We start from the raw sequence: 14,174 nt of genomic DNA, 5'->3' as shown, positions 1-14,174 counted from the left end.
CACGTGTGCTCCTATTACGCACAACAAAAATGACAGAGACGTAGGACACAGACACACGGAGCTTCCGACATAACTATAAAACATGAAACAGAAATAAGTGTTGCAATAAACGGTACGGGGATGGAATTATGAAACGCTAGCAATTACTGTAGTAATAGATGGAATATAGATTTACCACATATGCATTTAAATGTGTGAAAGCAACAGAAAACATTTCAACAAGAGAAAAAGCACTCTCCACTGGCACATATGGTGCGTCTTCGTCAAAGTAATAATTCATTTTAACAACACATTTTAAATGCATGCTTCATGAGTAAATTATCAATTTCAAGCTATTTTTAACTAAGTATATTATCAATTTCAAGCAATTTTTACATACCAAAAAACCAGTAGGCCTATGCTAGTAATCGTTGCCCCATTGCTGGTGAGCTTGCAAAGTAAACAGTTAATATTCTTGATCACCAAACCATTTTTGGAGATGTATATTTATTTATTATGGCAATCCTCTCTCCCTATAATTTGACGTTTGTGCTGCATCGGATCCTATAGCTGTACAGCAAATCAGCAATCTGTTCGCTAGCGCATCCGACCTGTGTTGATTGACAGTTTGCTGGTCCAATCAGAGGACCGAGTGTGCGTTTCACTAGCCAATCTGTTGCATGTTTTTTTGCAAGGGCGATGCTACGGCTACTGTCTCTGACTGCATGTAGAGTAATCCACGTAGACTCTATGACACAAAATGAGCGACAAAACATTACAAAACCTGGCCAGATAATTTAAAGTCATCAGTCTCAAGTCAAAGTAGTCTTGAGGTTTGAAGTCCAAGTCAAGTCTCACGTTATTTTATTTTCTAGCAAGTCGAGTCTCAAGTCATCAAATCTGTGACTTGAGTCAGACTCGAGTCCAAGTCATGTGACTCGAGTCCACAACTCTGGTGCACACCATAGCAAAAAAATGTTTTGCAATTGAAAACAAAAGGCTGTGTTCTCATTGGATAAGTTTCAGCAAGTACCTCCCTGTTTCAAAAAGTTTTCTCCCAACTGAACACGACCCAGCCTTGCTGTTAGCTTGGCCCTGGCAGAGAGCAACTCACCTGGGTGGAAGAGGACCACAGAGGGCAGCACAACAGTTGGTCAGGATGTTCCCATAGCTGTAGGGATTGTAGTTGTCCTTCGCCCGTTTGTTCAACCACAAGCCTTTAATCTGGAGAGGGAACAGAGAACACTGCAGCTACCTCGCTCTCCAACCAAGGTGCATGAATTGAGAAGAAAACTGAAGGAAAGAGAAATTCAGCAACTCTTGGAGGACAGTTGAACTTAACCAATCAGACCAGAGGAGACAGTTAAGAAGGATTAGGGAGGATTCTGGAGTGTTCAATCTACCAGAACATCAGCAGCATAAGTGAAAGAAAATCAAGCCAGCGACTTATTACATGGAGGCCCAAGCATGAAATGACCCTTAATGCGAGACAGAATTGTTATCAGCAGTCGAAGTCAGAGACTGATAGAGAAAGAGGGGGAAGAGATGTGGGGTGTGTGTGTGTGTGTGTGTGTGTGTGTGTGTGTGTGTGTGTGTGTGTGTGTGTGTGTGTTTGTGTGTGTGTGTGTGTGCGTGTTTGTGTGTGTACTCACATCCTCGTTGGTGGTCTGATTGGAGCTGATCAGGTAGGTATGGAAGCCCGACAGGCCCACAATGGACCACACTGAGAAGAAACACACCACCACCTCCAGCACAGTGAGACAAACAGTCAAGGAAGAGAGACCACCATAACTCAAACGTCATGGCTATGCAAAATGCATGCATGCATGCCCAGTCAAAGTTCTTCTCTGTCCTGGCACCCCAATGGTGGAGCCAGCTTCCCCCCCCGAAACTAGGACAGCATAGTCCCTGTCCATCTTATGAAAACATCTGAAACCCTACCTCTTCAAAGAGTATCTTAAATAATCCCACAGCACCCCACCTCACACCCCCTCCTCACCCCTAAATAAAATCATTTTGTGAACTAACACTTTTTTCCCCCCTTACTAGCTCTGACTTTGGTGATAGTTACTTTGAGAAAAGATTGACTTGCACTAACTGTAAGTCGCTTTGGATAAGAGCATCTGCTAAATGAATAAAATGTAAATGTAAAATGCATGCATCAATGGCAATCCCTGCCACTGAATCAATTAAACCAATTTGAGATGAACAGCATCTAAATGTGGGTGAGAGGTGAAGAGAGCTCTTGCATTTGCCCTTGCTAATGCAAAGAGTTGGACATAGTGGTACGGACTACCAGAAGATTGTGTTGGGGCCATTGATTTACTCGGCAATGCACTCTACATGTGGTTCGGCTCCATTAAATAACTGCTGTGTCCTCTATAATGCCCTGAATGACTCCAGGCAAAGTGGATACATCCCAACCAATCGACTAACATACACGGTCAATGCATACAAACACCTCTAACCCAGCGCAGGTGCCACACACAAGGCACGTCAATGCCTCTCTCTCTCCCCCTATCATTTATTTAGTGTATTTCAGCCCTCTAGTTGTGTGCGTGTCAGATCCGATGCCTCTTTGCAGGCTTATAGGGGCCTGACTATAGGGGCCTGACTATAGGGGCCTGACTATAGGGGCCTGACTATAGGGGCCTGACTGTGTGCAGTGTGATCAAGGCCCAAATGATGCGTGACAGGTGCATGATTCTCAGAAAAGCAGCGGGGTGGCTGGATGGGGACTAATGGAAACAGAGGCAGTGCATCTGGCTGCTCCCTAATGGAAATGAAATGCCGGCGTCTAGCGCTCCCCTCAAATCAAACCAAAACCTGTACTACAATTTACAGTGCAGAATTTACCCCCCTCAAATGGTGTTCATCTCTTCTGAGTGTCTGTTAGTGTGTGTGTGAGAGTGAGTGTGAGTGTGTGTGTGAGTGATAAACGTTAGATGACTCCCACAGTTGGAACGAGGGAGATAAGGGCAACGTTATCTGCCATTCAGAGATCATGCTGATGCTGTATCACCTTCCACTTAAATGGTGAGTAAATAAACATAAATAAAAACGCACGCACACACACACTCTCCCCAGTAAAAGGATATCTGGCAGGGCTGTCTTTGAGTGTGCTGAGGAAGCCTGTCCGGTTGGATCCTGCAGAGAGCAGAGCGAGCAGAGAAACAACAGGGGTTTGTTACGTAAGGAGGGGAACATTCACCCACTGAGCACCATGACGATGAGCTAGTCAGTACATATACAGCATTACCTCACACTGAATAAGAGCTTCTCAGTCACAGTCACGGAATATCTCAGAGCTGCTTCACAGCACCCACAGTAGGGCAAGAAGTTGTGTGCTCCGAAGGAGATTATTCTGGGATGCCTCCGACTCAAACACCTGTTAACGTCTGTATTTCTCATGTCTGGAAAAACATGGCTATGTAACTGATGCTGGTCACACTGACTGCACCAAAATAGGTTTAAGTCAGGCCTAAATGTGAAGGGTCAATAGGCTAAAATCAGTCAAGGATTTTCTACCAGGGACTCTAGTCTTGATCATACTGTGGTTCAGCAGGGAATGTGTGCATCCCAAATGGCACCCTATGCCTTCGGAAAGTATTCAGACCCCTTGACTTTTTCCACATTTCGTTACGTTCCAGCCTTATTCTAAAAGTGATTAAATTGTTTTTTCCTCTAATCAATCTACACACAATACCCATAATGACATTAGACATTTTTGCTCATTTATAAAAAATAAAATAAAAAACGGAAATATCCCTGTTACATTATTCAGACCCTTTACTCAGTACATTGTTGAAGCTCCTTTGGCAGCGATTACAGCATAGAGTTTTCTTGGGTATGATGCTACAAGCTTGGCACACCTGTATTCGACGAGTTTCTCCCATTCTTCTCTGCAGATCCTCTCAAGCTTTATCAGGTTGGATGGGGAGCGTCGCTGCACAGCTATTTTCAGGTCTCTCCAGAGATGTTCGATCGGGTTCAAGTCCGGTCTCTGGCTGGGCTACTCAAGGACATTCAGAGACTTGTCCCGAAGCCACTCCTGCGTCGTCTTGGCTGTGCGCTGTCGTGACGTGACTCTCATTAATATGATGAATGTTATTTATCGAATCAACTAACTATGTTTAATCGTTACCCGATTAAATTAATCATGTAACAATTAACTCATTAGGAATTTGGGGCACCACGGAAGAAGTTGTTTATAGAGCTACCATCTCCCGAATATAAAGATATATATGTTATATATAAAATGTGAGTTACAAGTAGAGAAGGCTTGATACCTTTCTTCCCACCTCGTGTCTTTAGTAGTTCTAGACTACTTTACATGTACAGCTGCAGACTGGTAATGCTAACGTCTGGTGCACTTATCTTCTCCTTCACCTCCTGTGGAGGTTGAGAGTTTCAGAGTTTCCCACCATTTTACAAGCCAGTAGCAACCCGGCAATGTTCTGGTCTGAGAGTTTCAACTATTTGTAACGTTTAGCTCACGCCTCACGTCTGCTGGTCTGATGTGAATTTCGTTACCAACGCTTTTTATCCTCGGGTAAAAAGGGGGCGTTCCATCACGCCGACACAATGTCGGTGCTCACTTGGGGGCGTGGTTACTGACTGGGCAAAAGTTTATTTGAAAAATAATTATCTCATTTAGAAGACTAAAATCACATTCTTATCTTCACAAAATACTCTCATCTTTAATCATATATGTTATACAACATTTGGGTGTAAACTTGATAGATAGAATGTGTACACTTTCCGAGTTACAGTTTCTTGATACCATCCTTAATGACATCATAAAATAATAAACAATATACATGATTAGTCTTTAGCTCCCCACTGACCATTCCAAACATTCAGATGTTAGGAATATTGTTCCAGTGTTTACTTTTTGGACGTAAAAGTTTTGGCGGCAAAAGTCTACTGGAGACGAAGCACATTCCTTTACCAATTCTGGAGAGCAGGAGAGAGATTCCCCTCCTGCCTAATTTACGACCAAGTGTTAAGGTGTCAAAACCAGCCCAGCCCCCCCTTCCCCTCTTCTGTGGGAGAGAGAGTCCTTTGATCCTCAGCCAGGAGAGTCATGACAGTGCTTAGGGTCATTGTCCTGTTGGAAGGTGAACCTTCGCCCCAGTCTGAGGTCCTGAGCGCTCTGGAGCAGGTTTTCATTAAGGATCTCTCTGTACTTTGCATCGTTCATCTTTCCCTCGATCCTGACTAGTCTACCAGTCCCTGCTGCTGAAGAACATCCCCACAGCATGATGCTGCCACCACCATGCTTCACTGTAGGGATGGTGCCAGGTTTCCTCCAGACGCTTGGCATTCAGGCCAAAGAGTTCAATCTTGGTTTCATCAGACCAAAGAATATTGTTTCTCATGGTCTGAGAGTCTTTAGGTACATTTTGGCAAACTCCAAGCTGGCTGTCATGTGCCTTTTACTGAGGAGTGGCTTCTGTCTGGCTACTCTACCATAAAGGCCTGATTGGTGGAGTGCTGCAGAGATGGTTGTCCTTCTGGAAGGTTCTCCCATCTCGACAGATGAACTCTAGAGCTCTGTCAGAGTGACCATCAGGTTCTTGGTCACATCCCTGACCAAGGCCCTTCTCCCCTGATTGCTCAGTTTGGCCGGGCGGCCGGCTCTAGGAAGAGTCTTGGTGGTTCCAAACTTCTTCCATTTAAGAATGATGGAGGCCACTGTGTTCTTGGGGACCTACAATGCTGCAGACAGTTTTTGGTACCCTTACCCAATCCTGTCGCTGAGCTCTACGGACAATTCCTTCAACCTCATGGCTTGGTTTTTGCTCTGACATCCACTGTCAACTGTGGGACCTTATATAGACAGGTGTGTGCCTTTCCAAATCATGTCCAATCAATAGGATTTATCACAAGTGGACTCCAATCAAGTTGTAGAAACATCTCGAGGATGATCAATGGAAACAGGATGCATCTGAGCTCAATTTCGAGTTTCATAGCAAAGGGTCTGAATACGAATACATTTGCTAAAATTAAAAAAAAACTGTTTTCGCTTTGTCATTATGGGGTATTGTGTGTAGATTGCTGAGGATTTTTATTTATTTAATCCATTTTAGAATAAGGCTGTAACGTAACAAAATGTGGAAAAAGTCCAGGGGTCTGAATACTTTCCAAAGGCACTGTAGCGCACTACTTTTAACCAGGGCCCATTTGGGACGCAGACAATGACTGACAGCTAATGGTTCAGAAGAAGCTCCCCCACCCAATCTCTAGGCTACACACAGAAACACAAAAAATAAGAACGAACCAAAATCAATACCCACAACCCCTAAGACTGATGCTGTTAGTTACAGTAATCAATCACTGATACAGATGATTGATCTGTGGTGTACAGTAAAGCACCACAAACACAGCTTCCTCTCTCCCCCATAGAGAGAGAGAGACCAGCCACGTCAGCAGCTTTCCTGACAGCCAGCCTCCACTGGCGCTGGGAAGCAGGGAGAGAGGGAGGGTAGTGTTCTGAAGAGGGGTGGAGGTGGAGGGGCGGAGTGGAAGTGGAGGTGGCTGATCGGGATGAAGTGCCCTAGGAGGTGGTGCTGCTCAGGGCTAGAAGCCCTTTGTTTATGGGTGGATACTGCTGACGGTGAAATACACCTGAAAACCTGGTTGTGGGAAACCGTCTGCTCAACTGCTGTGTATGGGGTTAGGAAAATTTGAGTTACAAGTAGAGAAGGCTTGATACTGTGTAAGAGAAATACCAGCATTATGCATTCACTCATCTTGTCATTTTTTATATTATCTGGATAACAAACAGTATGTTCTGGGCACCTGATGTGTATAGGGGATATTGTTTGGGGAAAAACAGTGTTGTGTGTATTTCAGGTCATCACCACTTTGTGTGTGTGTGTTTCAGTGCCTGGTCGGCGTTATACTCACTCAGGATGACGTGTGTGATGACGAAGGCGAATATGAATACAGTGAGGAAGGAGAGGGAGAGGATGAAGAGGTAGAAGAAACGGTAGTTCCTCTTTCCCACACAGTTCCCCACCCAGGGACAGTGGTGGTCAAAACGCTCTGCAGAGAGAGAGAGAGAGAGGAGGGAGAGAGGGAGGGAGAGTGAGAGAAAAGGTACGTTTAGATAAAGGGAAATAGAAAAGTGGACAGAGAGAGGGAAAGAGCGGAAGAGAGAAATAGAGAAGAAGAGAGAAGCAGATAGAAAGGGAAATAAAACAGTGAAAAAGAGAGAGGGAGAGATGGGAGAGAGTAGGTGGTTCAAAAGTTGTGCATATGGAACAGCCATCGAGTCAGTCAGATTCTCCTATTATTTTCAGGACTACTCACCCACACAGTTGTCACACAGGCTGCAGTGCGAGGCCCGTGGGGGCCTGAAGATCTTGCAGGTGAAGCAGTACTTGAGCTTCACTGTCTGCCCGTTGATGACCACCTCTCTGGTCCTCGGGGGCGGCCTGTACCCTGGACCACTGGGACCGTTAGCCGCGTCTGAGGAGGACCAAACAAGAGCAAGTCAGATTTAGTTCACAAGGGAAGCATATTCCTTTGTTCTCCTATGGTGGATATTCAGTGCAGCCTCAGAGCTGCATCTTATTTCTAAAGCACAGTCAGTCTGGTAGGGGCCAGATACGAGTTCCTGTATCCAAGGAGGTTTGAGTTTGGCTCTGTTTTTATTTCCCTGTGATAAACAAAACAAGTCACACCATCACATCTAACTACAACAGTATATAGGCTTTCTGAGCTTGATATATCAGTCAGCACATTTTACTGGCTTCCTCACTGATGCATTTTACAGCGGCGGGCCGCTGGGGCACAGTGTTTACTTGGCATTACATTATTCATCTGCTCAGCAGGACCTAGCACTCCACTCAGAGACAAGAGGCACACACACACACATAGACTCATAGGCAAACACTCACGGGCACACCTACCTAAAAGCAAAAGATCGCTATGTGCACAGGTAAGATCAGGGATATTGCCTCTGCGTATTGAAACAGGTCGGTATTGTGGTGAAATGGAAGATGAAAGACTTTGTAACTATTGTGACCTCGAAGAAATAGAGAATGAAACTCATTTTATCTTCTACGGCCCTTTCTACCACGATATACGCTTGCTCTTACTCCAGAAAGCACACCAGATATACCCTGGCATTATGTGGCTGAGCGATGAGGAGAAACTGAAATGTTTTTTTTGTCCATTGTGTATTTCCGTTTGCGGAATATTTAGATAAAGCCTGGAATAAAAGAAAAAGGGTTACCTATAATTAAATAATACAAAATATTTAGCTTCTATGTGGTAATGGTATGTGTGTATATAGATTGTGTATAGGCTTGTCTCCCACATTAATCTTCTCTTTGTGCCAGACTAGGTTCAAATGCCTTCTGTTTCATTTTTCTGTATATGTTATGTATGTGTGTATGTACAGTACCAGTCAAAAGTTTGGACTCACCTACTCATTCCAGGGTTTTTCTTTATTTTTACAATTTTCTACATTGTAGAATAATAGTGAAGACAAAAACTATGAAATAACACATATGAAATCATGTAGTAACCAAAAAAAGTGTTCAACAAATAAAAATATATTTTATATTTGAGATTCTTCAAAGTAGCCACCCTTTGCCTTGATGACAGCTTTGCACACTCTTGGCATTCTCTCAACCAGCTTCATGAGGTGGTCACCTGGAATGCATTTCAATTAACAGGTGTGCCTTCTTAAAAGTTAATTTGTGGAATTTCTTTCCTTCTTAATGCGTTTGAGCCAATTAGTTGTGTTGTGACAAGGTACAGGGGTATACAGAAGATAGCCCTATTTGTTAAAAGACCAAGTCCATATTATGGCAAGAACAGCTCAAATAAGCAAAGAGAAACGACAGTCCATCATTACTTTAAGACATGAAGGTCAGTCAATACGGAACATTTCAAGAACTTAGAAAGTTTCTTCAAGTGCAGTCGCAAAAACCATCAAGCGCTATGATGAAACTGGCTCTCATGAGGACCGCCACAGGAATGGAAGACCCAGAGTTACCTCTGCTGCAGAGGATAAGTTCATTAGAGTTAACGGCACCTCAGATTGCAGCCCAAATAAATGCTTCACAGAGTTCAAGTAACAGACACATCTCAACATCAACTGTTCAGAGGAGACTGCGTGAATCAGGCCTTCATGGTCGAATTGCTGCAAATAAACCACTACTAAAGGACACCAATAAGAAGAAGAGACTTGCTTGGGCCAAGAAATACGAGCAATGGACATTAGACCAGTGGAAATCTGTAAATTGGTCTGATGAGTCCAAATTTGAGATTTTTGGTTCCAACCGCCGTGTCTTTGTGAGACGCAGAGTAGGTGAACGGATGATATCTGCATGTGTGGTTCCCACCGTGAAGCATGGAGGAGGAGGTGTGATGGTGTGGGGATGCTTTGCTGGTGACACTGTCTGTGATTTATTTAGAATTCAAGGCACACTTAACCAGCATGGCTACCACAGCATTCTGCAGCAATACGCCATCCCATCTGGTTTGCGCTTAGTGGGACTATCATTTGTTTTTCAACAGGACAATGACCCAACACACCTCCAGGCTGTGTAAGGGCTATTTTACCAAGAAGGAGAGTGATGGAGTGCTGCATCAGGTGACCTGGCCTCCACAATCACCCGACCTCAACCCAATTGAGATGGTTTGGGATGAGTTGGACCGCAGAGTGAAGGAAAAGCAGCCAACAAGTGCTCAGCATATGTTGGAAAAGCCTTCCTCATGAAGCTGGTTGAGAGAATGCCAACAGTGTGCAAAGCTGTCATCAAGGCAAAGGGTGGCTACTTTGAAGAATCTCAAATATAAAATATATTTTGATTTGTTTAACACTTTTTTGGTTACTACATGATTCCATATGTGTTATTTCATAGTTTTGATGTCTTCACTATTACTCTACAAAGTAGAAAATAGTCAAAATAAAGAAAAACCCTGGAATGAGTATGTGTCCAAACCTTTGATTGGTACTTTATTAACAGTGTATATGTATGCATGAATGTATATATATTTTTACTGCTCTAGGGATATAATTATTGTTTGGATAACCTTATTTACTATTATGTATTGATTTTTATCTTTAATTCTTTCACTCTTTATGCGATGCGCACTGCAGAGAACACCGGAAGAAGAATTATCAATGAATTATTACAGTTAATTATTGTAAATGTTTGTTTATGTGTCAATTAATCCCATAAGGGATGGGCTGCCAACTGGCGATTTGACACGGGAAAAAAATGTCATTCACTCATTTATTCATTCACACACGCATGCACACACACGGCCTGCTCCTCAAGCTTGGCGATGGGGGGGCCACACCTCATTGATGGCTCTGCGGCCCTGCATATCGCTCACTCAGCATCACTTATTTCCCTACTCCCCTGACTTGAAAAGAAAATAATACTACGTACAGCTTTTATCCTTTACAGGTAAGGTACAGTAAATGTAATTGACAAATATATACAGTTGAAGTCGGAAGTTGTCACGATCGTTTACGAACGAGACGGACCAAGGCGCAGCGTGATATGCATTCATATTTATTAACGACTAAACACACGACAAAACAACAAAACGAAACGTGAAGCCCAAGGTAGCATACAAACAACATACCTTAACGGAACAAGATCCCACAACTGACTGGTGCCAAAAGGCTGCCTAAGTATGGTCCCCAATCAGAGACAACGAGCTACAGCTGCCTCTGATTGGGAACCACCCTGGCCAACATAGATCTAAACGATCTAGAAACTAACATAGACAAACCCAACACAGAAAATACACACCCTGACTCAACAAATACAACTCCCTAGAGTCAGGGCGTGACAGAAGTTTACATAAACCTTAGCCAAATACATTTAAACTCTGTTTTTCACAATTCCTGACATGTAATCCTAGTAGAGCTAGGGTTGTGAAACAGACAATAGGACTAGACTACCTCTCCAAAAGTTCACCGCTTTTTCAGTGCAGGCCTGTAATATTCCTTTTCATCAACGTTTAATAAACAAAATGTAATTATTTTTATCGGTATTGTTTTCAGGCATGATTTTGACGGCAATTAGTACCAATTTTGCTGTTTGTAGAGTTGACTATACAGTACTGAACCTCCAGATCCTCTACTACTGGATGTGTGGATGTTATTTCTAGTGCATCACATTGTGACTGACCACAGACAGTAAACAACCAAACAGAGTAAATATAACAGTGGATTATTTGTACCCTTCCTCAACGGCTGTATAAAACACTGTTGATGTGGTGAGACATAGGCTGTGTCCCAAATGGCACCCTATTCCCTATATAGTGCACTACTTTTGACCAGAGCCCTGTGGTAGTGCACTACATGGGGAATAGGGTGCCATTTGGGACGCTGCCATGAGAGACACTTTCTCTCCTGCTCTAAGAAAGCTGGAGTTAGATGCACAGAGCAAGCAACGCCCAAATTTGGTCATTCTTGCAGTACTGACTCTTTAGTGATTGACAGGTCTGTTCTGGAATGCTGTATTCACAGGAAAAAACAAAGTTCCAAAAATACATCCAGATTGTTCTGTCTGTATGCACAGATTTAGCTCATTGAACATCACTGACTGATTCTTCTTGGTACGGATTGGATTGGACATCTCATAACAAAACGGAACTAGTGGCTTGCTCCTGTGATAGAGGGTTGAATCCCAAATGGCACCCTATTCCCTACACATTGCACTACTTTTGACCAGAGCCCTATGAGCCCTGGTCAAAGGTAGTGCACTAAATAGGGAATATGGTACCATTTGGGACTCTGATGAGATATTTTCTAGATTTAACTCTAAAACGAGGCCCTTAATCAGGCTGTTTGGACAACATGCCATTGGTGCTCAGGGCAAAGCGCCTCTCAAAGCTGATATCATCTCCAAACATAAACAACAGTGAATACCTTATCTCACTGACACACAGACATACACAGGCGTTTAGAGGCCGCCTGTGATTGGCTCGATCCACACCGTTTGATAGTGGTCGGGCGAAGTTCACGTTGATATCAAATCTATCTGCCTCATTAGCTGAACACAAACAAGGAGAAAAAGCAGCATCAGAGACTCAGAGTGCAGAGTCCTGCCTGGTCCAAGTCCCAAAATGCACCCTATTCCCTACATAGTGCACTACTTTTGACCAAAACCCAGCTCTGGTCAAAAGTAGTACACTATATAGGGAATAGGGTGCCATTTGGGAACCCATTCCTTGGACTCTGGACCGTAAGGAAACCAGGTCGTTTCCATAGTTACCTATTTGTCTCTCCAGGTCGGCAGCCTCGTCGGGCGTGGCGCGGGGCAGGACCCCCGGGTCACTGAAGCTGGCCCTGAACAGCATCCCCAGCACAAAGAATAACAGCACCCCTCCGATCACTGGGATGGCTGGGGTCAGGTTGGACGCCAGGAACGGACAGCTGCACGAAAGGAGATAGAAAGAAAGGTTTAAGAATGGAAAAGTATGTAGGCCTAATTAGTAGCTGTTCTTGGTGTGGTCTCTGTATTTGGGTGGGTGGAATGTTTACAACTAACAAACCTGTAGGGACAAACAGACATGCGCGCACACACACAGACAGACATGCACGCACACACACACACAGTAAGGATTTGATTAGCTAACTCACTTAAACCAAGCCCAGTGTTTTGTTCATGAACAGATGGTTGGTTAGTGTAATCACATTAAAGCACTACTGTCATGTCCTCTGTATCTGACTTCATTAGGTGACCAGACAAGAGAGCCAGGTCCAATGAGAAATGACCTTGCTGGAAAGTGAAAATGAATAGTCTGCTTTTCAGTGGCACAATTCAACACACCCCATAGGGCTCTGGTGAAACGTAGTGCACCATTTTATACTCCTGAGACCCAGCAATTCATTTTTGTCCTCTCTAGTGGACATTAGTTCTTGGTCTGTATCTCTGAGGCCATATAAGCCACTGTATTAAGTCCTGTCGTCCCTTTGAGATGACATTCTGGACTTTTCAATGAGATGTGTGAGGGTGACCTTGACAACTTTATCTTCCTGGTTCTTAAAAAAATGTCTGCCATCAAAATTAGCACATTTTATAGAAATTCTAAAAGAAGTGTGTGTAATTATGAATTACACACACTCCTTCGATATAAAGTAGTTTTTGATGAAAATTAAGACGTGTCACTTTCACAAGGTTGGAGTAATAACATGTTCAACTACTTAAGACATTGGCTGGAATCTAGGTTGTGCCTTTACATTGAGAAAATGAACAACTAAAGAAGAATTGTTCACTTCCCTCATTGACTTCTCAAACCCCGGGCCTGGTCTGTTTTGCCTGTTTTGCAAGCGTTCCTGGAAGTCTCGCGATGTTGCGCCTCTGGGTTTAGAAACTCTGTGCTTTAATGTAAATGTTTTCATATTTACGTCCTAATGACCACTACAGAGGACAATTTTGCACTTACAATAAAAGATAAATAACAATATTTTCTCACTTTTTTTCTTGGTAACATTTTGTTTTTCACCCCAAACACTTATATGATGTGCAAAAAATAAGTGCATCCCAAACTTTTTTGTTTCTTTTGGGTCTCAGGAGGATATAGGGAATATGGTGCCATTTGGAATGCCTCCACTGACAGAAATCTACTGGCCTAAGCCTGAGAAGAAAAACAATTTCCAAGCATATTATTCGACTGGCATCCGTGACAAAGCCATGAAATGAAAGGTACGCCCTCGTGTTTATTTTCACATTATTTATAGATATGAACAAAGGCTCCATTCTTCTCTTCTCAAAGCCTGCTACTGTCTGGGTGTGTAGTAGCACATTCTGTGCAAGTGTGCATTTGGCAATGGTATGGCCTTCTGTGCATTTTTAAAAATAAATATAAAGTAAGCCTTGTCTGAGCCAGAAAGGCTCCTGCCCTGTGGGCCAATCTCCTGTTTACAGCGTGAGGCAGTATGATGTAGGCTACAAGTACGACCCCTGGACTGGGCGCTTTCCATAAATATGGTATGGCCTTATATGCATTTTTCCATACAAATTTAATGGCCTCCCACAACAACAGTCACTGGCTGTCTGCTGTGGATTCAGCTCTAATGCAAACAGTACACTCCATATCTTGTAGGATTGGGAGTTACCAGGGACTTCACGATACGATATTATCACGATACTTAGGTGCAGATACGATTTGTATTTAGATTCTATTCGGGCTGACCCCATTTAGTCGCT

At 43.4% G+C, this 14,174-nt stretch overlaps 1 protein-coding gene across 2 annotated transcripts in view; it reads right to left on the bottom strand.

Annotated features, from left to right (window-relative positions):
• Positions 1-14,174, bottom strand: part of LOC121549070 (palmitoyltransferase ZDHHC14-like) — a 38,925-nt gene that overhangs the window by 7,279 nt on the left and 17,472 nt on the right. For both annotated transcript variants that reach the window (XM_041860893.1, XM_041860894.1), the window contains exons 2-7: positions 12,237-12,397; positions 7,297-7,455; positions 6,892-7,029; positions 3,078-3,126; positions 1,632-1,734; positions 1,094-1,203 (exon numbers count right to left, since the gene is read on the bottom strand). In XM_041860893.1, the coding sequence (XP_041716827.1) occupies positions 1,094-1,203; positions 1,632-1,734; positions 3,078-3,126; positions 6,892-7,029; positions 7,297-7,455; positions 12,237-12,397 (720 nt within the window). The remainder of the gene's footprint in view (positions 1-1,093; positions 1,204-1,631; positions 1,735-3,077; positions 3,127-6,891; positions 7,030-7,296; positions 7,456-12,236; positions 12,398-14,174) is intronic.

Source organism: Coregonus clupeaformis, chromosome 33, assembly GCF_020615455.1.
Source record: "Coregonus clupeaformis isolate EN_2021a chromosome 33, ASM2061545v1, whole genome shotgun sequence".
Classification (NCBI taxonomy): Eukaryota; Metazoa; Chordata; class Actinopteri; order Salmoniformes; family Salmonidae; genus Coregonus; species Coregonus clupeaformis.
This window is presented reverse-complemented; position numbering and strand designations above follow the sequence as displayed.